A 22,033-nucleotide genomic window follows, 5' to 3' on the forward strand; every position below is an offset into this window, starting at 1 on the left:
TCTGAATATCAAATATAAAGTCCATGAATAAAACCATATAACAATAGCTTTGTGCCAGAGTCACAAAAAGTATGAAGAGTTCTTGAGACTAAAATATTTGAAAACTACTGCCAGGGATGTATCTAATCCCTTATTAAACTCTCTATGATGGGGCTGAGGAGACAGCTCAGCAGTCTGGCAAGTACAACGACCCAGGTTTGATCCCTAAAACTACATACTGTGCTGGCCCCAGAATGAAGCGTGGTGGCACATGCCTGTAATCCTACCGCTAGGGTGGCTGAGACAGGAAGATCACTGTGAGTCCGAGCTGTATACTGAGACCCTTTACCAAATATATAAATAAAAGATCTAAAATTTTTTTTAACTCCTTATGATGTATAAAATTCAGAATAAAATGGAAAGACCTATGAACATCATAATTCTCCCCACAGAAACTGCAGGGAAGGCTAAAAGGAAGTACAGAAACTGTATTACAGAAATAAAACTTATATTCAGAAAATTTGGGTTCAAATTTATGGATATTGCTATATTAGACATTTCCCAGAGTAATTCATGGAACCCTCTTTAACTTTACCACCTTATCCATAAAATACAAGAACTGGCAACCTCTGCATATACCTCCCTCTCATTAGAGGACAAAGAAGGTAATAATGCAAAAGCTCCATATTACTAAGTACATACAAACATAAAATTACAGCTACTGTTAAATTTTACCTCTGTGGCAGACAGACGGACACTTATGGTTTCTACATCCTAAAGTCCGCCCACAGTTTTGATCACAAGGTGGACAGTTCCCAGGGCAACACTGAAGAGAAAGCAATATATAAAGAATAGGTAATTTGAAAACCCATGCATAATATGAATGTCATTACAAAGTATTCACAGAATTTATGGAAAGTAAAAGATATTTTTCAATAAGAATAAAAATATTAAAGAATATCAACATTTTTCTGGTAAGTAGATATCCTATATTAAAATTTTCGAAGTTTAAATAGACAATGATCTAATTTTATAATATTAAGCTAAATTTTCTTGTCCCTGTTTCCCTGATATAATTTCATGTAACTATTTATGCAGAGATTTACATTCACTAAAAGAATGGGTCTAATCAAATGCACCTAACACCTTCAATTTAAGAAACTTGCCTGGCTTTTTTAATAATTTAATTAAAACTATTTCAATGTACAGATTAGTATGGCAGTTACTGTCAAACCATAGAATCAGAGACCAACTTTCAAAGAGAAGCAGAGATAGACTACCTGTATATATCTACTTTTCTTTGCCATGTCTCTGATTTCCACTCTCAGAAATACAGCTACAATTTACACTAATTTTCATTCATGAACACCAGGCAAGTACAATACTCTCATCCTACCTCCTTGGCTTCTCATACATATACCCAAACTTGGGAAAGTAAACAGAGACTACAATAGCATTAAGGAAACGTAGACTTGTATTTCATTAAAGAATAGTTCTATGTCAAAAAAAAGCTCCAAACAAAATACAAATTATTAAAAAGCAATTAAAAGACAAATCTGTTCATTCAGTTAGGCAATTATTGAGTAACTATGTACCTATCACTCCGCCAGTGGTAGGAGAGGAAATGTTATCTGGTCCATGACTTAATTAAGCCTATGGACATTACTGTTTCCAAACTGGTAAGAAACAGTATACTACACTTATCTTCTTATCTCAAACAACTAGAACAAAAGATAAAACATATGAAATTAGTTTTTAGATATTAATTAGGCATCAGATGATAGCAATCTCTGAGAATAGGGAAACCCAAAAAATAAGCCCTGCAATGGCATCAGCTTAGACCCACAGGTTTCCATGCTGTAGCATAGGAGGAAGATCACAAATAGAATCTGACAGTCTCAAGAAGATAAGCAGGTCAAGCACATAGCTATAGGGATGTCAAAGTGGCTAGAATTTACAGTAAGGAGGTACAGTAGAGAGAAAACTCTAAAAATCTCCAGATACACACCTTAAGTCTGCCTGAGTACTGGTCTACCTGTGTCAGAAAAAAACTACTATGTCAACTAGTGGAAGCAAAAGAGAATTTCCAAACGCTATGGAGGACTGGGAATAGTTTACAGCCTTATACTCAAAGTGGAAGAACTTCCTGAAATATAGACATCGAGTATTTCAGTTACTGCCTTAGGAGTGAGGGCAAAATACCCTAAACAAAAGGGTACTCTGTTCACATCTAATAGTATGAAGCCTGGAAAAGACCACATAGTTTCTAAGTAACTGAATTTTATCCCAGAACAAACCTTAAAAAATATTTAGAGAAATACAAAAAACCCAAAATCTGAAAATGTAAGTTCACAATGTCTAAAATATAATTAAAAAATTCCTGAGTGGGGCAAGCATGAAAATATAACCCAACCAAAGGAAACTGAGAAATGGAAGGTGATATAATCAGTAGACAAGGACATTAAGATTGGTATTATAGGGCCAGTCAAAATAACTCAGTGGATTAAAGTGCCTGCAAGCAGGTACATGGGCCAGGGGTTCAATCCCTGGGCCTACCATGTCAGCCCTGCCCCAGGGTGTGCTGAGATGACAAATGACACTGAGTATGGTGGAGCACACCTGTAATCCCAGCTCTTGGAAGGTTGTAAACAGGCCGATCACTATGAGTCTGATCTAGTAATGAGACCCTGAACATCCTGTAGACCCTTTCCTAAAAATACAAAAAATAAAATAAAAGAGTGGTATTATATGTTAAAGACAGAGGGAAACACACAAAACAGACACATGAAGGATTAAAAAAAAATCCAAGTCCAACTTTTAAGGATAAATTACAGATTTAAAATGAAAACCACAGGATAAAATAAAAAGACATCCAAAAGAAAACTGATGAATTTAAAGACAAACTGTATAAACTAATTACAACATGCAAATTAGAACTATGAGATAAAGCATCAGTGAGTCGTGGGACTTCATGTAGCATAAAAATCATTTCATCAAAGTCTCAGAAGAGGACATGAAAAGGAAATTAGGAGAAATATCTGATAAAAGATAAAATATTTCAAACACAGTACCATCATTTACATCTGAGGAGGTCAAACTAGAGTTCTATGATAAAATATTTTTTAAACACTAAAGATAGGTATTTTCAGACAAAGCTGAAAAACTTGATGACCAACATCATAAGAAATGTTAAAGGAAATCACTGAGACAATATAACCAGATGGAAACCTGAATCTATACAAAAATTGAGAAGCTCCAATAAATGCATATATATGATGATAAATATCAAAGATAATTTTCCTTACTGTTTCAAATTCTTGCAAAAAATAAAGCTAAAAGAAAAACTATGTATTGGAGATTCATAAAACAGCACAGAAAATGTATGAGAATTATATACTATAGGTCAGTAGAAAGATTTATATAAAATATTGCTAAAAGATTCTTAGAGAACTTCATTTTTTAAAAAAGCCTAAAACAATCACTCAAAAGGAAAAAAAAACAAGGTTATAGCTAAGAATCAAAGTAGGTAAAATGGAATCACTGAAAAACAGCATAAAGATTACAAAGAGTTGAAAGGAACAGGATAAACAGTAAGATTTTTTTTTTTTTTTTTTGCGGAACTGGGGATTGAACTCAGACCCTTGCGCTTGCTGGGGAAGCGCTTATTCCACTGAGCCATCTCCCCAGCCCCTAACAGTAAGATGTTAAGACAAATTCAGCCACAATAAAATTCACATTACGTTTATATGGTGTAACTAAATTAAATAACAAAGACTGTCAATTTGAATAAAATCAAATCTAAATGTTTTTATAAGAAAAACACTTTAAAATCTAAAAGAATGAAAAATAAATACCTTGCTAATTCTAGTCAAAAGCAAGCCTAAATTACATTATATTTCAATAAATATAGGAACAAGGAATCTTACCAGAGAAAAAATGGTAGTTCACAATGAATAAAGGAACTCAAATAATTACAAGTCTACAAACTCAATAAAATACTCCAAAAATACTGAGTCAAACATCAGTAATAAGAGAAGTCAAGTCTCTACCACCAAATGAACTATCACTCTAACACATTACTGATGTTTTAAGCCCTAGAACCAAAGTGAAAGGATTGCAGAACTAGACAAGACCTGTCATTCAAAAAGCAAGTATAGTTTCCCACTGATAAAGCAAAATTAACCTAAAATATTTGAGAATATTTCATATGAAAAACACATTTCCCTAAGCATTTGAAGCCCAAGTCAAGACAGGGCTTATCACAGTCATAAAGGAAAAAGTTCCATACAAGGTAGTCTCCCAAGCTTATTACACATACCTTTCTCCTACACTGGTGCTTCTGACAGTCACGCATCTTAACACACTTAGTTTCACATAGATAAGGTTTATGACATGGCATTAGTTTTGTATGCTTGCCACAGCGACAATGCTTTTCCACTTCCTAGAATAATCAAACAAATGGCATTAAAACTGAGTTTTTTTAATGTTTCATTCCCATGTTGCAACTTTTGTGATTACTAAATCATCATGGACAAAAATCTTAATAGTAAACATTATGAAAAACTACCAAAACCAAGTCTCCTAAAATATCCTTTATATCTTACTTCATTCTAAAAAGTGTTTCATGAGACTTTGTTACTAAACTTAGTAGAAATGACATTAACCAATAAAAAAAATTACATATTAAAATCACCTACATTCAATTACAGCCATAATATTCTCCTTGTCACAGTACAGAAAGAAAACTGGATTATCTGGTAAGCTAAATTGTTAATTTATACTAAGGTCTAAATATATATTCTTTCATCACAACCTCACACTGGACTATAAAAATGAGAACATTAAAATTTTACCAAGAGGGGCCAGGGAGATAGCTCAATAGAATAAGCATTTGCCTGGCAAGTGCAAGGGCCTGAGTTCAATCCCTGGTTCCGCAAAAATAAATACATAAATAAATAAATAAATAATTTTTACCAAGTAAAAAGGTTATACTTAGAATTGCATGCCATTGTACAATACCGCTTCTTACTATAAATATTAGGTCATGAAATTCATATAGATCATTATGTACATTTACATGAAAGTAAATAATGGAAAACAGTAACAGGATAATATTATTGATAAATTATGTTAGGTAACTCTTAAAAGCATAATTATTACAGGAGATTACTAACTTGTCTACATGTTTCACAAGGACCTCGGTGACAACGTTGTGAGCATCTATGAATTCCACACTCCAGTACTTTGTCACAGCTGTCTCCACAAGTTGGTACATCTTCTGTACAAGGCAAAGAAAACTCTAAAAGCAAATAAAACATTGTTTTCATTAAAACTAGCATACTATCATATTCTTTAAGCTTCCTGAAGAACGACCACCCTTTCAAATTACAAAGTTTTGTACCACATGATTACTAGAAAAATTACTTTTAATGCAAATAATACCTACTATTTGTCAAATTTATGTTCTTTAAAAAAGACATTTGGTAAATGACAAGTTATCATGCTTAAGAAATATTTTATGGGCTAGTCAGAAATAGTTATTTAAAAAAGATTATGTAAAACTCATGAATTTCCACAATGTACAGAATTATTCATTTGCTTTTAACCATAAAGACAGAAAATAAGTACTTCAGAATATTAAAAAAACTCCCTTTTAGAAAACTTATCATGACAAGTACTATATTAGAAATAATCTTTAAAAATGCTATTAAAGGAAGCAAACTCAAACTAAAATCCAACTATGCCATATCCCAAAATAAATTTCACCTACAACTTCAATGAAAAGTGATAACAGTGATAGCAGCACAGCCTCCTCTCTTACCAATATCACCCATCAGAACTGTTATGACTGATGAACCTGAAACAATATCATGTACTAGCTTCACTACCCCAAAAGATCCTATGCTCTGCTTATTCATGTCTATCTCCCTAATATTTGACAGTTACTGATCTTTAACTATCTCCATAGATTTGACTTTTCCAGAATATCATATAGTTGGAGTCCTATAATATGTAGCTTTTTCAGATTAACTTCTCTCCCTTCATAATATACATATATGTTTTGTTATGGCTTGATAATTTATTTCCTTAAAAGAATGTCTTGGCTGGCCAAATAGCTCAGTGGACTAAAGCATCTACTTGGGCAGAGCGCAACAGCCAGTTTGATCCCCTAGCACGTTGTTCGTGTCCTGCCCCTGGGGCGCGCTACGACAGACGATTCAGACTGGGAGACTGGGTGTGGCAGCATGAGCCTGTAATCCCAGCACTTGGGAGGCTGAAACAGGAGAATCACTATGAGTCCAATCTACATAGTGAGACCCTGTAGACCTTATACTAAATACAAAAAAAAAGAAAAAGAAAAAGAAAAAGAAAAAGAAAGAAAGTCTTACTTGATTTCTGACATGGACAGAACCTTTTCCCAGATCGGGGACATTCTCCACAAGCACCAACATGGCAGACTTGCTCACAGGTATGATTACCACATGGCAATATTTTTCCACATACCTAAAATAACATAAGCACTAGTCAAAGATTTAAAATTTAACAAAAAAGCTTTATACAAAATATAATACATTTTCAACAAAAATAATTTATGTTCCCTGCATTATCATGTTTTACATTTTACACAGAAGTCATATGTATGAATACATTATATGTATGTATGTATACGCATATATACATATATTTTAAAACATCATAAAACAATGGAGAAAGTAAATATATGTTCTTTCATTAAAGATCTCCAAATAGGACTAAAACCATGCCAATCACACCTGCAGGAAACACATAAGGCCACAAGGTATCTTAAATTCTCCCTCACATACTTCGTCACACTAGTGAACAAGCTCACTCCTTTATTGGAATGAACTCAAGGAGGAGAATTAAGTGTTGGATGAAAAAAGAAAAGGAGTAAAGGAAGGAGAACAAAAAAGTAAGAAGTAAAAATGTATTGATTTCAAAATTAAAAACAAGTAGCTATTACTTCAACACTTTGTCCTTCAATAATTACAACATTAAATTGAAAAGAAACTCCTAATCCATCATTTAGTTGAACTGAGTTACTATTTGCTTATCTTTTATCCAGCTAAACCTCAAGTAGTAGTCTTCTAGTAGTTTATGCTTCCCACATTGCCAATGTCCTCTGAAAATACGTAGGCACCTACTTGATCACAGTGCCACACTGGACTTGCACAGCTTCTTTCAGCTACTTTTTTGCCACAGACACATTTCTGCCTACTAACCCTGGGACAGGGCTGACAATTTCCTAAAATCAGAATGATAAGTCAGCACACAAACATTATAAAAGCAATAAAAACTGCTTTGACTTTTGCTTAAAGTCAGAATACCTAGTAAGAACTGCTTTTTACCTGCATGACAAGGATTTTCACACTGATGTTGCGCACAAAGCAACTTCCGCCCACATGGCTGCTGGCAGGACCACTCTTTGGCACTGCATCTATGAGGGATGGGCTTTGCTTTCTTACAATAACAAGTAGTTGTAACCATCTTTGGACAAGGAGGGCAAGGACCTAGAATCCAATGAAGAAAATCAAGAGAAATGCAAACTTTTAATTCCTATACCTGTAAGTAACTTCTAAAACTTAATACTTTATAAAAGGCTGTGCTTTTCAATATGTTTTTAAGGCAAACTTCAGTTCTCAATCCAATGTTCACCATTTTTATTTTACTTCAACATCAGGAAAAAAAAAACACACATAAACAATAAAAATGTAGTATGTAACGCACCTGGGTGACAGAGGAGTAAACACTTATGGCCACATGGTGGTTTAAATTCTCTCCCACACACTTGGCCACATGAATGAGGAACAAGCCATGGATCTAAAGGTGGATCTTCTACTTTTCCACAATAGCAATAGTACCTACTAGGTGTTTCTGATCGTTTGTATTCAAACCTACATTTTGGACTATACAAAAAAGAATAAAATTACTGAAATTAATTTCATCTTTAAAAACAACAGGAGAAACAGGAACACAAACATTCTAACAGACTCATTTCCATCTTTACATTAGTAAATAAAACCCAAGAGCTTATCTATTTAACCATGTAATACATCTCTGTGTTACACGTTGGGCTTTATACCTTCACAGTTCAGTACAGCAGCCACAGCCACATACAGCACTTTGAGATGTGGCACATAACACAACTCAGCAAAGATCAGAACTTTTTTATAGATAAAATTTGTGAGTCTTTTAGATTTAGCAGAACAACAGCAGCTCATTGTTCGCTTAACCTGTACTTTCCTCGCCTATGGCAAATCACTATATAAAATAGAAGTAGAAATGAGAGTTACAATATTTAAAAACCTAAATAGCACAACATGGGTAGATGCATGTATTAAACATACATAACTAAGATACAGCTACAAAAATTAAACAACACTAGCCTTCTACTAACTACATACAACTTTATTCTTGAGTTAACCTTCCAGATTGTTACAAAGCTCAAGTTAGCAACAGCAAATGGAAAAGCAGACAAATTAAATCTAGAATATAGAGGAGAAAATCAGAAGTAATAAATCTTATAATTTTCAACATGTAATACAAAAGAGTTGTAATATGCCTAAGAAAGAAAAATTCAAACACTATTTAATAGTTTCCGCTATAGGAGCAAGATTTGCCACCTATATTAAAATAAGTTCTAGCACTAAAAAATGTCAACCTCTAACTCTATTAAAAATCCAAATGTGGATCATAGATACTCCATTCCAAAAAGGTGGCTCTAAGGCTCACTGTCCAATAACCAAGTATAGTTAGTATACTACACCAGGACAACAGTTTTGCATAGCCACTTAAAATTTCTGAATCAAAATCAACTGCTTTTACTGTTGTGAAAACACGTGTTTCCAAGTAAATATGACACGAATGTTCAAAATGACAAAAGATATGCATGTTATTAAAAACAAAATACAATGTCTCATCTGTTATGGATAATGTACTTTGTTCAAGTAGTTAAATTACTCTACTGAAAGAAAGCTTGTGCCAAAGAAAAGCTTATCCTTTTAGCTATATGAAGATATGTACTTTTAATAAGTTTCCATGAGGATAGCTTATAAGCAACTCAGCACCCATAATGCACTGAGACAAAACTATTTTGGTGAAACAAATGCATAAGGTTTAAAACAGTGGATGTCTGCAACAAAATGTAATGATGCTCTCTATACCTTGTTCCTCAAAAAAAATTTATTAAAAAAAAAAAAAGGCTTGGGAGATGGCTCAGTAGAATAAGCGCTTCCCTGGCAAGCACCAAGGGCCTGAGTTCAATCCCTGGTTCCACCAAAAAAAAAAAAAAAAAAAAAAATTATTGCCATATAACAACCAATTTTAAACATTTTTAGCAAGACCTAGCTCCATTTTGAAAAACATTAAGCAAAATGAATTCTCAAGTGGCACAGCATTTTCTTTTTAAAAATTGTGAAATATGAAATGTAAAAGACACTATATGGTAGACAAAATTTGCAGTTCTTTTACATTTAGAAGAACAACAGCAGTTCATTGTTCTCTTAACTAGTACTTTCCTCCTCTCTGGCAAATGACTACATAAAATAGAAATAGAAATGAGAGTTAAGGGTGAAAAAAAAGTTGCATGTAAAGATTAAATTTCTAAAACTTAACAAATTACAGTAGCTGCTTTAATTTGGCATCTATTAAATACCAAATTTCCTTTACCAAAAAGTACATAATATAGAATAATAAGCATACAATTTGAAATTTTAAACTGTTTCAAAGATACATGCATTCAATGAAGAAAAAATAAGTATATCTAAAAACAATACTGCAAGACAATATTCAGATAGAAAAATAAGACAAAGTACTAAATTAAGAAGTCAGAAATACTAGGTTTCAGGGCCAGGGAGCTAGCTCACGGGTTTAAGTGCCTGCCTGGTAAGCACAAGGTCCTGAGTTTAACTCCTGGTAAGTAAGTAAGTAAGAAAGAAGAGAGAGAAAGGGGGGAGAGAGAGAGAGAGAGAGAGAGAGAGAGAGAGAGAGACACAATAGGTTTCAAATCCTCATTCCACTTCAATTATCATCAGTGGTAGCAGGCAAATAAAATTTCTCACTGAGTGACCAGAATTACTCTTACAAAGTAATACCTACACCTAAAACATTATTTAGGAGGATTAGGATTACAGGTGTGGTGGCACATGTCTATAATCCCAGCAGTCCATAAACTGAAGGTGGATTATTGTGAGTTGTAGACCAGTGGGGGCTACAAAGTGAGCTCAAGGCCAGTCTAAGCTGCCTAGCAAGACCCTGACTCAAAAAGACCAAAGAAAAAAGAAATTTACACTACACCACCATGATTTTACAAATGCATCAATAGTACAAAATGAAGGGAAGTCTGATGAAGAAGCAGCTTTTGTGGGACTAAATCTTATACAACTTAGAGCATCTGTTAAGAAATAGAACATGAAATTATAAATAAAATTAGTTACAAAAGTTAGAAAATACGAACACACAGAATCCCAGAGTTTATGCTTTATTACCTTGACAATGTACCCCTTTTGTGTTGTCAATACGTATAAATTTCTATTAACATTATTTAGCTGATAATTTCCTTCCATTTCTCCACTCTCTCAAAATATATCAAAAATTCAAGATCAAACGATCAAGAATGAGTAAAATTAATAAAATAAATGTAGAAAACTTAATTTTATTAGCTATTATAAACATCCTATTTTGAGATTTTTTGAGGATAGTCAAGAAGTCTATGATTAAAATGCCAGATGACAATCTCGTAAAATGTGACATTAATGTATGTTAACAAAAACTCCAGAAGAGAGGTACCACATTAAGGTGAAATCTCAGTACTACAGAAAAGAAATGAAGTCCCTTAAAACCATAATTTAAAAGTTGTTTTGATACAAAAATTCTGAATGACTTATGAATTATTGAAAGAAACTAGTAATTACACAAATTGAAGGGGGGGAAGGCTATCAAGATGTCAAGATGTCATAGCTTCATAAGCCAAATGACTAACTGAAAGCTAAACATAAAATTTTCAATAAGGCAATTTAATGTTCTACGATTTTCATTTATTCTGCAAATTAAAATCCAACTAGTTTAAAAAAGTTACCAAGGCCAAGGATAATCTCTTGTTCCAAAATCATCATCAGTCAGAGAAGACAGAAGAAACTGGCTATCTTTAGCCCACTTCTGGATACAGGGCATGTGAAATATACAGAAACATCCCGAACAGCTCCAAACCTAAAGCGAAGATATCAGAAATTAACCTGCACATAATGAATTTTTGTTAAATCCTTAGTATTTTAAAGTAAGTATACTGGTACTGCAAAAATAAATAAATTAAATTAAATTAACACTATTAGTAAACTAAGTATCACACTAAAGTATTTTCAACCTCAGGATTATAAAATACTATCTTTCCCTCTTGCATAATACAACAAATACAATTTGTAAAAATATATTTAGGTATAAAACACTTAAAATATCATTAATACCCAGATTAATCAACTAGAAATAACTACAGGTAGAATTCTGGACAATCTTCATTTTCTTTTTAATATATATGCTTTCCTTTTTAAAAATGAAGTTATAGTGGAAGACTCATATGTAATTCTACAGTGTTCTGTTTTAATATGGTATAAGCTTTTATCATGGTATAAGCTTTTATATTTATCAAATATGTTCATACAACATGAAATTCACAGTTTTACAGTATACCAGTGATGGCAAGCTTCTCAGAGTTTTCAATGATAAAGAACAGTCCACTGCAGCACATATGCTATAAGTTTGCCACTAGTATAGTATTCATATAGATTCATGTACCATAACTTAACTTCTTGTTGGAAATTAGGTTATTTCCAACTGTAACAACAGTAGGCCGGGGAGATGGCTCAGTGGAATAAGCGCTTCCACGGCAAGCGCAAGGGTCTGAGTTCAATTCCTGGTTCCGCCAAAAAAGAAAAAAGAGAAACACCAACTGTACCAGTACAAAACAATCTGTAATATAAATATGTCCATGTATCTTTACATAGCCTTTTTGTTAAATAAAACCTATTAGTCTGGCACTTAGTGCTAAATTCTAAAAATTAAGTGAGCAAAAATGGAAAAGTTTAATGAATAATTGTTTCAAAGCCTGCCAACACTAATAAAATGACAAAAATTGCTTTTGCTTTCCTCATAATATTGTGCGACTGTCTGGATTAATCAGCCATATTGTGTAAGCTGGCAAAGCATAAAAAATGCCAACTCATTAGTTTGAGATCACCCTAACCAGTGCCTTACATAAGCACTTAGATGGAAGAGACAAGACAGGGAAGAAGTTGAAAAGAAAAATTTGCGCTATTATGTTTGTTTTTTCTTTTGTAAGAATTGTATTGGTTTAGGTCTTATACTGAGTAGTGTAAAGATGACAATAGAGAGGTATAATAACTACTGTTATCCTTTTACTTGGTTATGAAATTTTGTCCTTTTTCATTAAAGACATGAATAAATGATATACTGATATATTGATTTGATTTCTACTGAGGACAACAGCTGCTCAAACTTACAGGGGGGCTTACTACAGAGCCACATAAAACATTCCTTGGATCACTCCAGTCCCACCTTTAACAAACAGAAGTCTGGAATACTAAACCACCAATTCCCAATGTTGGCCCACATGACATTAACTGTCCGTGCTGCACACAGAACTATAAATTGCACTTGATCTTAGCCAAAAGGCTGAGAAGTGATTCAGACCTGTAAGTTAGCTAAATAGCTTTCTAAGGAAAATACCTTAAGGTGGGCTGGAAAAACACAAGCCATCCACAGAACAAGGATTTAAAGTAGACTGTATGCACATGCAGACAAACTGTTCAGGGGTCAGGGAGATGGCTCAATAGAATAAGTGCTTGCCTGACAAGCGCAAGGGCCTGAGTTTAATCCCTGGTTCCAAGAAAAAAAAAAACCTATTCACTACAGCTGAAATCAAAATAGCCCAAAGAGATGCCACACTGACCACCAAAACACCTCCATCTGCTACACTATCCTTCCCAACTTGAACAACTTAAATTTCTGATTCTTTATACTACCAATCTGTTTTATCTAGCCTGATATTCTTTCTGAAGGAAACAAAGCTATAATAGCAGTGAACTAATCTGAAGTCTAAAAACTGAATGTATCATATTTAGTTGTCACACCTCTTTAATTTACTTAATGCCCTTTTAAATTCACACACAGATAACTCATCACGAGCTATACCTCTCTAAGGACACGACTTAGGTCTGAATCTTTCCATACGTACTGACTTTTGTCACTTCGCATGATGTCATCAACACAGAAGAAACTAAATAAATATTACTGCCAACTTCTAATTCCTAAAGAGCAAGGACTATATTTATCTCTTTAGCCAACCCACTGAAAATAAGGAAATGCAGTGTATTTTAGCATTTCACATTTGAGTGAATTTGCAAACTATTGACATGAAAAATGTGTTATCAAATCCATACATATATTAAAACTGACAATGTATTAATAGTGCTATAAAAATATTGAAAGATCAATTAGCTTTTCTTAGGTTTCAGATTTACAAAGTAAAGGTCAGTTCATACATGAAATTCTCTGGTGAAGCATATTTTTGTACATAAAAGCAAAAGAGCAGATGGTCAAATATTATCAATGCAAAATATTTTGAGGAGATGCATTTACATTAAAAAGGAAAAAAAACTTACTGCTTGGTTTCTCTTCACTGAAGCAATACAAATTAAGCATGTCATAGCCCCTGCTTGAAAAGCTTCATTTATATATTGTTTTGTTCGCTCTAATTCACGTGTATCTCCATCTTGAAATGTAAAAATTGAAAATCTCAAGTTAAGCATCAATTGAAAATAACACCAACTCATTACTGCTATATTATATACCACCTGTCAAGCAATATTAATTGCTCAAAATGTGACTAAAAATAAGAAAGCTTAAAAGAAGTACCCAACAGCTGTTAAGAGGTTACAATGTCCATGAATTAAATTAATAAGCTTGATTCAAAAACTGTATCTCAGCTCTCTCTTAGCATGTACTTACTTTTCTTGCTGTAAAGTTTGGTAGAAGCAGAACTATAGGCAAGATCAACAAGACACAATGTAATAAGGGAAAACAAAAAAAAAAAGTGAGAAAGAAAATAAAAAGTCATAAATAAGACCACTTAGTGTAAACTTAAGCATAAGTGTGCGGGTGTACAAAGGGCATTTATCATACAACATATTCTTAACAAAAACACGCTGAATGAAAACAATCTGGTTATTATCATATAATAACCATGTTCCATTAAATTATGTTTATTATTTCAGCTATAAAAGGTAAATGTTTAAAAAATTAGTACTAGACTATTTTTTTGGCAATTATTAAGTATCTACACTATTAGTATTTCCATCGATTAAACGAACTATTATTGTCATGTTACAGATGAAAAATATGAAACGGAGAACAAACCCTATATAATGCTACAAAGAGCTTTAGCAAGAAGGTCCCAGAAATAAAATAGTAGCAAAAGAGAATTTGTACCCCCAACACAAAAAAATGACACCAAAGGGGCAATAAGGGCCAGGGAGATAGCTCAGCAGACTAAGCACCTGCTTTGGCAAATGCAGGGACCAGGGTTCAAACCTGAGTTCCTCATGCCATGCCAGTACCACCCCTGGGGCACACTGAGCTAGCAACTGAGTCTGGGCCTGGTGGCACACACCTGTAATCCCAGCATTGGGGAGGCTGAAAACAAAAGATCACTATGAGTCTGAGCTGCGTAGTGATGCCCTGCACCAAAATATATAAGAAAAATAAAAAATAAAAAAGGGGCAATAATCTTAGCCACTTTAGAGTGAGAAAAATAATCCTACCATGTCATTAATACAATACAAACTATCCAATACAGTTACTGAGTCTATAAGAAAAAGAGATTAACAGTCTAAGCTAACACAAATCAGAACTCACCATAGCAATAGCTTGGTTTAAAATAAAATCTAATTCGACAAAAAATTAAGATACAAGGGTAATTATAATTTCTATAATCATCTAAGTAAACACAGCACTAACAAAGCTTGGACCTTCCATAACATAAACAAATGTAATTTAGGCTATTAAAAAACTACTTCTATGGCAAGGGATATAGCTCAATGGCATAAGGCCTGCTTGGCAAGGACAAGGTCGTGAGTTCAACTCCCAGTACCAACATAAATAAATTAAAAACTACATGTAAAAGCACTCCCAAAATACAGTTATTAATAATAGTTTTAAAATATCCTTAAAGCAAAATAATTATAGTCAATATGCTTTTTTCACTTTTCAATACAGCTGGCTTTAACAAACATGTATTTTAAATTTTCTCTAATTTAACAGTTGATTTGTATAATTTAAAAGTAAAAGGGGGCGGGGAGATGGCTCAGTGGAATAAGCCCTTCCCTGGCAAGCGCAAGGGCCTGAGTTCAATCCCCAGTTCCGCAAAAAAAAAAAAAAAAAAAAAAGTAAAAGACAAGATATAATAAGCTTTTACAAAATAAAATCTGGCTTTATATTTAGAAAATTTATGAAAGATTCTTGAAATTTGTATTAAAAGTTTGGCTGTGATAATAAAGTCTACTACCCAGTAGGTCAAACTGGATGGCATGGCATCTGAAGTCATGCTTTCTAAAGAGACCAGTCTGGCAAATGGGAAAAAAAAAAAAGTAACAGGAAGCCAAGACTAAAAGCAGGAAAAAACAGTCATAGGTTACAGCAAGTAAAACAAGAAGTGATCTTGAATAAGTTAACCAGTATGTCTGTTTTATAATCTCTTGAATAAAAATAAACACTTCACTGAATTTAATCCACATATTGAATGGCTAGCTGTATAGGCCTAAGCTAGGTAATAATAGTATGTAGAAGAAGGATAGATTTATGAAATTTAGAAAGCAAAACTTAGGCGGCTTTGGTGACAATTAAACTGTGTTACCTTAAAGATAATGTCTATATCAAGACTGAGAAGAAAAACATGCCCTGTTTGAAGAGGTGCCTAGCATGGCCAAGGGACCATGTATTAGTCAGTGGCAACACTCATGTCACCTATGTGCCATCCCCGCTCCCAGATTTCTGGTTTGCGTGAGTGACTAGAAGACTGTGGTACTATTAACAGAGGTAAAGAAAACGAAAACTGATTCATATATCCTGTATATCTATATCTATATTGATATAGTGGCCACACAAAATCAAAAGTTCTGAGAATAAAGGGCCGGCCCAATAGCTCAGCAGATTAAAGCACCTACAAGCAGGCAAAGGGGCCAGGGTTCGATCCCAGTCCTGCTGTGCTGGCCCTATCCCTTGGGGCGCACTGAAATGGCAATTGAGACTGGGCCTGGTGGCACGCACCTGTAATCCCAGCTCTTGGGAGGCTGTTAACAGGCGGATCACTTACAAGTCCGATCTAGTAATGAGACCCTGAACAACCTGTAGACCCTTCCCTAAAAATACAAATAAATAAATAAATAAAGTTCTGAGAGGAATCACAAAAGTGCTCAAATAAATATGGACTCTCTTAGTAAAGTCCTGGCACTCAATACTAATATGTGGTAGAACAATTCAACACTGGCATTTCTTGTTGAAAAACCAAATAGTTGCTCACATCCATAGGAACAAAGTGCAGAAGACAAAAGGAATGAAAATTAAAATATTTAATGATGTGACACAAAACAGTGGATAAAAAATAATCTTAACTTTTTTTTTTTTTTGCGGTACCAGGGATTGAACTCAGGACCCAGCGCTTACCAGGCAAGTACTTATTCTACTGAGCTATCTCCCCAACCTTAATCTTAACATTTTAAGAAGAAAACTGTATTGAAAACAGATACAACTCACCAAAGATATTTTCTAAGCACTAAAAAGGTAACAACAACTTACATTACCATATTTCCTATTTATTAAAATCAGCTTCTATCTTAAATAGTTTAGGGGGATCTTTTTTATTTTTATTCATTTTAATGAGAAAAAAGATAAAATAGCAATAAAACAGTTTCAAAACATGTTAGTATGACAATTACAATAACTAGTACATTGCATACTGTCTTTGTAGCAGTTATTCAGAGGACAAGATGCAGATATGATATCTTGTCTAAACAATATTACTACAAACCTTTCTTCTCATTGAACTAAGAGAAGGTAGCTGTATATCTATTCTATCTTGTATATACATATATATTTTTTTCACAACAAAATGGTCCTTTATTTATATCCTAAGGGAGATCTTCTTAAAGCACAAAACTTCTATGAAGTTGTCCAAAAACAAGAAACTCCTACCCTTAAAGTTACTTTTCATCCACTTTTACCTAGCTGAGCTAGACTCCTTAGCCAAACTTCTGAAACTTAACTCTTTAGTGGATACTGCAAATTCCTTGGAAAACTATCTGACCACATGTATCTATTCTTTATGATTCATCCGCATACAGGACTAACTAATTACCCATGATGGTTATGAGGTAGGAGGGGAGGGGACAAAGTACATGAATCATTCTGCTCCAGACTTGATTAACACTTGTGCTCCTTTATTCCAACTCAAGCTCTTCTGTACCCTTTTGTGACATCCCTGGCCTTGTTCTTCTCAAGAAAGTTCAGTATAAAAACTAAGAAACATATCGGTAGGGAGCTAGGATGGTCATCTAATATGTGGCCTTATGACCACGGGAAGACAGAATAAAAAAGAAATATTCTCAAAAAGTCAATGAGCAAGAATAAGCTGTGGTAAGGGCTGGCCAGATAGCTCAGCGGACTAAAGCACCTGCTCAGGCAGAGCACAGTGCCCAGAGTTTGAGCCCATGAGTGCCGTGCTGCCAACCCCAGAACATGCTGAGAAGGTGATTGAGACTGGTTATGGTGGCATGTGCCTGTAATCCCAGTGCTTGGGAGGCTGAAAACAGGAGGGTCACTATACGCCAGATCTATGTAATGAGACCTTATAGACACTGTCCTAAAGAAATTAAAAAAAAAAAAAAAAAAATGAATAAGATGTGGTAGAAAGTTTCTAATAATGAACCTAACAAAATAAATGTTATATGAAACAAATATAAAGCATATACTTTACGACAGACATTTCTGATTTATTTCATCCTCTCCTCTCTAAGGGTATTTACCATCACTGTATCAGTTTTACAGAAGAAAGAGACCAGGTAGTATGCCAAACATCACATAGCCAAATGGAAGACAAGATTCAAACTTGGCAGGCTGGCTGGAGAGTTCAATGTTCTTAACCACTACACAATGCTGATTTTTCCACCATAAACAGGTACAAGAGCTATACTCTACCTCAAAATTTTTCTGCTGTTATCTAGAAAATACAATTTGCCAGTACTTGCTTAACAAACAACTAAGTAAACTAGGTTTAAAACCCGGCTCTGAAATGAGCAGCTAATGCTTAAATTTTTTTTCTTTGTATTTGTATTTTTTTTCCTTTTTAATTTCTTATAACTTTTTGTTGTTGTTGGGTTTTTTAACCAATTTTGTATGTTTATATCTGATAACCTAAACAACTAATTTGAAGATAACAGCATGCGATACAGCAACCATTATTGAATTCCTATTACTTTTTTAGTGAAATTTTGTATCCTTTCTAATGCTTTTTTTTCCTATTTTGTATTCTTTAAAAAATAAAAAATAAAAAATTCTAGTTCTGTCATTTACTGAATCAGTTCTGCTATGCAATTTTTTCCTAGACTATTTCTAGTTTCTTCTAGTTCTAACCGGCTCCTACAAAGACAAAAATAACTGAGTAAGAGTATAAATATATTACTAACATAAGAATATATAAATAATACACTAAGTATTTCTGCAAATACATTGCTGAATGTTGGTAGTACGTGCAAGAATATTTCTAATAGAAACTTTAAGCATAGAAAGTTTTAGAATATCTGCATTTCCCTTTAAAAGAATCTACTTTTATGATTTAATACTAAGTCATACACACGATTTAGCATCACTTTGACTGTTTCCAATAAATATATATGGCTTCAAAAGCAACCCAGATACACCCAAGATAACAAGAATATATACATTAGACCTGAGATTTTAAAAATATGAAAATCAAATGTGATGAAGATATGTAATATAAAGTACAGGAATAAAAATGAAGAGGTCAAGACTTTCAACACAATGAGAAAGAGAAAAATTAAAAAAGCTAAAGAGGGATCCAAAGTCCTTTAGCCAAGTCATAACTAGAGATAATTTGCCCTGGCTCTTGCTCAGGGAGCTTTGGGAGCCCCATCCAGCATGCTACTGAAATGCTAGGCAGTGAAAGAGCCATCCCCAGTCAATTTGCTTACCTGCCTGAGTAGTGTATGTTATAAATGTTTTAGTAACTATTTTTCCCTGTTTCCCTTCAAAGTCTTCATCTCCTTCCTCTTCAGATGAAGAACTATAATGTTCTTCAACAAGTTTTTTGGCTGCAGCTTGGTTAGCCTTCTTAATTTCCTCAAATTTCTTCTGAGACATTAGCTCTGTTGAAAAAAAGTTTTCATTTCTATAAAACAATCTCAAAAAGCTAGGGAAGACATACAAATAATGTATCATTTCTACACATGCATTTGAAAATCATCTTGGAGTAATCTATCTTGTTGAAGAAAGTTTCAAATTTCTTGACCCACAACAAAACTCACTTTTGTATGTTTCTCACTAATAGTAACCAGCACAGACAGTATTTTGTGTGTACCGCCCAAGAGCTTCCAGTTATTTTTTTTGTGGACACACACAAAAAATAAATATATTTAACATTAATCCACAAAAAAGTGTTAACATGAAAAATTTTCTTCTTACAACTTCATGCTAAAATCGAAGTAATCTAAAATAATCTACTTTTAGATTATTTTACCATTCTTTCTAGCACTCTCTGCACTCTCTGTACTCCTTTTGTTACCTGATTAAATAATAACCCAAAACAAAATTAGATTACTTCACAGCACATGTTCCCAATGAGACTTCAAACTTCTTGAGAGCTACAACCCCAGGAATTTTCTTCAGGCAGTGTTAATAAACTTTTATGGACAACAACCATAGTTTAAGACAAGAAGCACAAGGCTACTGATTGATCTGAATTCATTACTGCCTGTACTAAAAAGATTTTAAATTTACTAATTTAAATCACTAATTTAAAATTCATTTTATATTTGAAATTGATGCACCACTATCAAGAAACACTCATTTTAGGTGGTGTATTTGTACTCAACAATGTTTTATCTTTTATTTCCCTCATTAAATATTTTTCTATTCTTTTTTTTTTTCTCCGAATGCCTTCAGGGCAGGTTTGGCTGGCTTGAGTTGTGGGGATCAAACCACAGCAACCTGAGCCTGCCTGCTTTGTGGAAGCAGCCACTTAAAGAACTGAACTAAGGGGCAGGCCCCCTCTATTCTTGATCCAGTCAATTTGGTTAGTGATCACCAATCAACACTTTCAAGTAAAACTGGAAGAAAATGTATACCATGCTTACCCTGGAATCTTTCAATCCTGATTAAAAAAAAAAGTAATAACTATAAGACACATTACTCAAAACAAGAAAGATGATAAATGCCATTCATCTATGGGAAATTAACATAGATGCACTGGAGGGGGGAAAAGGGGTTGAACTGGAAAGATAGATATAATAAAAATCTGACAAATGTATTTATTTACCTAAGAAAAGATACAGTTGAGTTCACAAAGCTACTTCCCACACATTCTCAGTCAAACCTCAATTATTGAGGTAGAAAATTTTTGCTTTACTTCTACTCACAAAGTCCAACAAGGTTTACCAAAATTGTTCACAGGTCCCCAAACTGCACACTTTGCCACTACATCATATTCAGTAAGTGCAAATTAAGTGCAAAATACCAAACCTTAATATTAATTAGCCTAAGGGAAAAAAACCACTCAGGGTCTGGGAAATTGCTCAGGAGCATAAGCACTTGCCTAGCAAGTGCAAGGTCCTGGGTTTGATCCCCAATACCACAAAAAAAAAAAAAAAAAAAAACCTCAGAAGCTCAATTTGGATACCCTTCTCCCAAAATAAAGTGTGCAGAAAAACACATTACAAGCACAAACATAAAGGGAGTTTGGGGATTATTATCTCTGCCCCTTGCACAACTGTGTATTCTCAGGCTCCACTAAATATGTCTTGGATGAAGGGTCTAGAAGACCGCACCAGGTGAAAGGACATGAAATCTGTGAACAGGAGCTGTTGAGGAAAGTATCATTAACTCAGGGGCTTACAGGCCACAAACTAAGGAAGGCAATCTGATAAAGATAACAAATGACACTTGCTCCCAGAAGTAGGGAAAAAATATAAGATGGAGTGTCCATTCCCAATCTCAAAGCAATTTCTGTGATCTCACCCCAGCTGTCACAAAAATTCTAAAGTCATCAGGCGATCTCTCACAATCAACAGATGCGAAACATATTTGCATGAGATTTTAAAAACCAAACGCTGGCAACCAATATTCCGATGTACGGGCTGAACCAGACCAACGGGAAACAATTTACAACTTAGAAGGTAGGGAATTTTGTGGACAAAAAAAAGAGTGACAGGAAGAGTACTGGCCAGAAAAGCAAAAAAGCAAGCCCAACTAAAATTTGGACGAAACAGGTAACAGAAATCTGCCTGAAAGGTCTGACAAGAGCGCTCACTAAGAAATGCCCGGTGGGCGAGGGCACAGGGAGCCCTAACTCGGAAAGCGCTCTGGCAGCGCCGGGGTGAGAGCGGGACGCGGACCGCGCGCACAGCTGGCCCAGGAGCTCCGCGGCGCGGCGCCGACCGCAGGCCGGGTTGTGCGGCTACCTGCGGCCGCGGGGGTCTCGGCTCCTCCGCCGCTGGCGCCAGCAAGGACGGCGCTCGCCGGCCTCTTCTCTCGCCCTCCGCCCGCACCGCGCAGAGGGACTCCATTCCCCGGGGAGGGGGCCGCGGCTGGCCGACCCCGGGCTCGGCCTCGGCCACCGGCCACCTGGCGCCAGGGAGCTTCCATCCCTGCAGAGGAAAAATAAAGAGTGAAAGGGGTGTGAGGAGGGCGGGCAGAGCGGGGAAACGACGCGGGGGCCCGACGCCGGACACCCGAG

The 22,033-nt window shown here is 34.8% G+C and overlaps 1 protein-coding gene across 2 annotated transcripts in view; it reads right to left on the reverse strand.

Annotated features, from left to right (window-relative positions):
- Window positions 1–22,033, reverse strand: part of Nfxl1 (nuclear transcription factor, X-box binding like 1) — a 59,594-nt gene that overhangs the window by 36,620 nt on the left and 941 nt on the right. For both annotated transcript variants that reach the window (XM_023706003.1, XM_023706002.1), the window contains exons 2-12: window positions 21,759–21,944; window positions 19,275–19,448; window positions 13,674–13,783; window positions 11,075–11,205; window positions 7,726–7,904; window positions 7,347–7,508; window positions 7,143–7,243; window positions 6,369–6,483; window positions 5,154–5,278; window positions 4,298–4,420; window positions 715–805 (exon numbers count right to left, since the gene is read on the reverse strand). In XM_023706003.1, the coding sequence (XP_023561771.1) occupies window positions 715–805; window positions 4,298–4,420; window positions 5,154–5,278; window positions 6,369–6,483; window positions 7,143–7,243; window positions 7,347–7,508; window positions 7,726–7,904; window positions 11,075–11,205; window positions 13,674–13,783; window positions 19,275–19,448; window positions 21,759–21,942 (1,495 nt within the window). In that variant the 5' untranslated portion in view covers window positions 21,943–21,944. The remainder of the gene's footprint in view (window positions 1–714; window positions 806–4,297; window positions 4,421–5,153; window positions 5,279–6,368; window positions 6,484–7,142; window positions 7,244–7,346; window positions 7,509–7,725; window positions 7,905–11,074; window positions 11,206–13,673; window positions 13,784–19,274; window positions 19,449–21,758; window positions 21,945–22,033) is intronic.

The sequence above is a fragment of the Octodon degus genome, unplaced genomic scaffold, assembly GCF_000260255.1.
Source record: "Octodon degus isolate 3935 unplaced genomic scaffold, OctDeg1.0 scaffold00235, whole genome shotgun sequence".
NCBI classification, from domain to species: Eukaryota; Metazoa; Chordata; class Mammalia; order Rodentia; family Octodontidae; genus Octodon; species Octodon degus.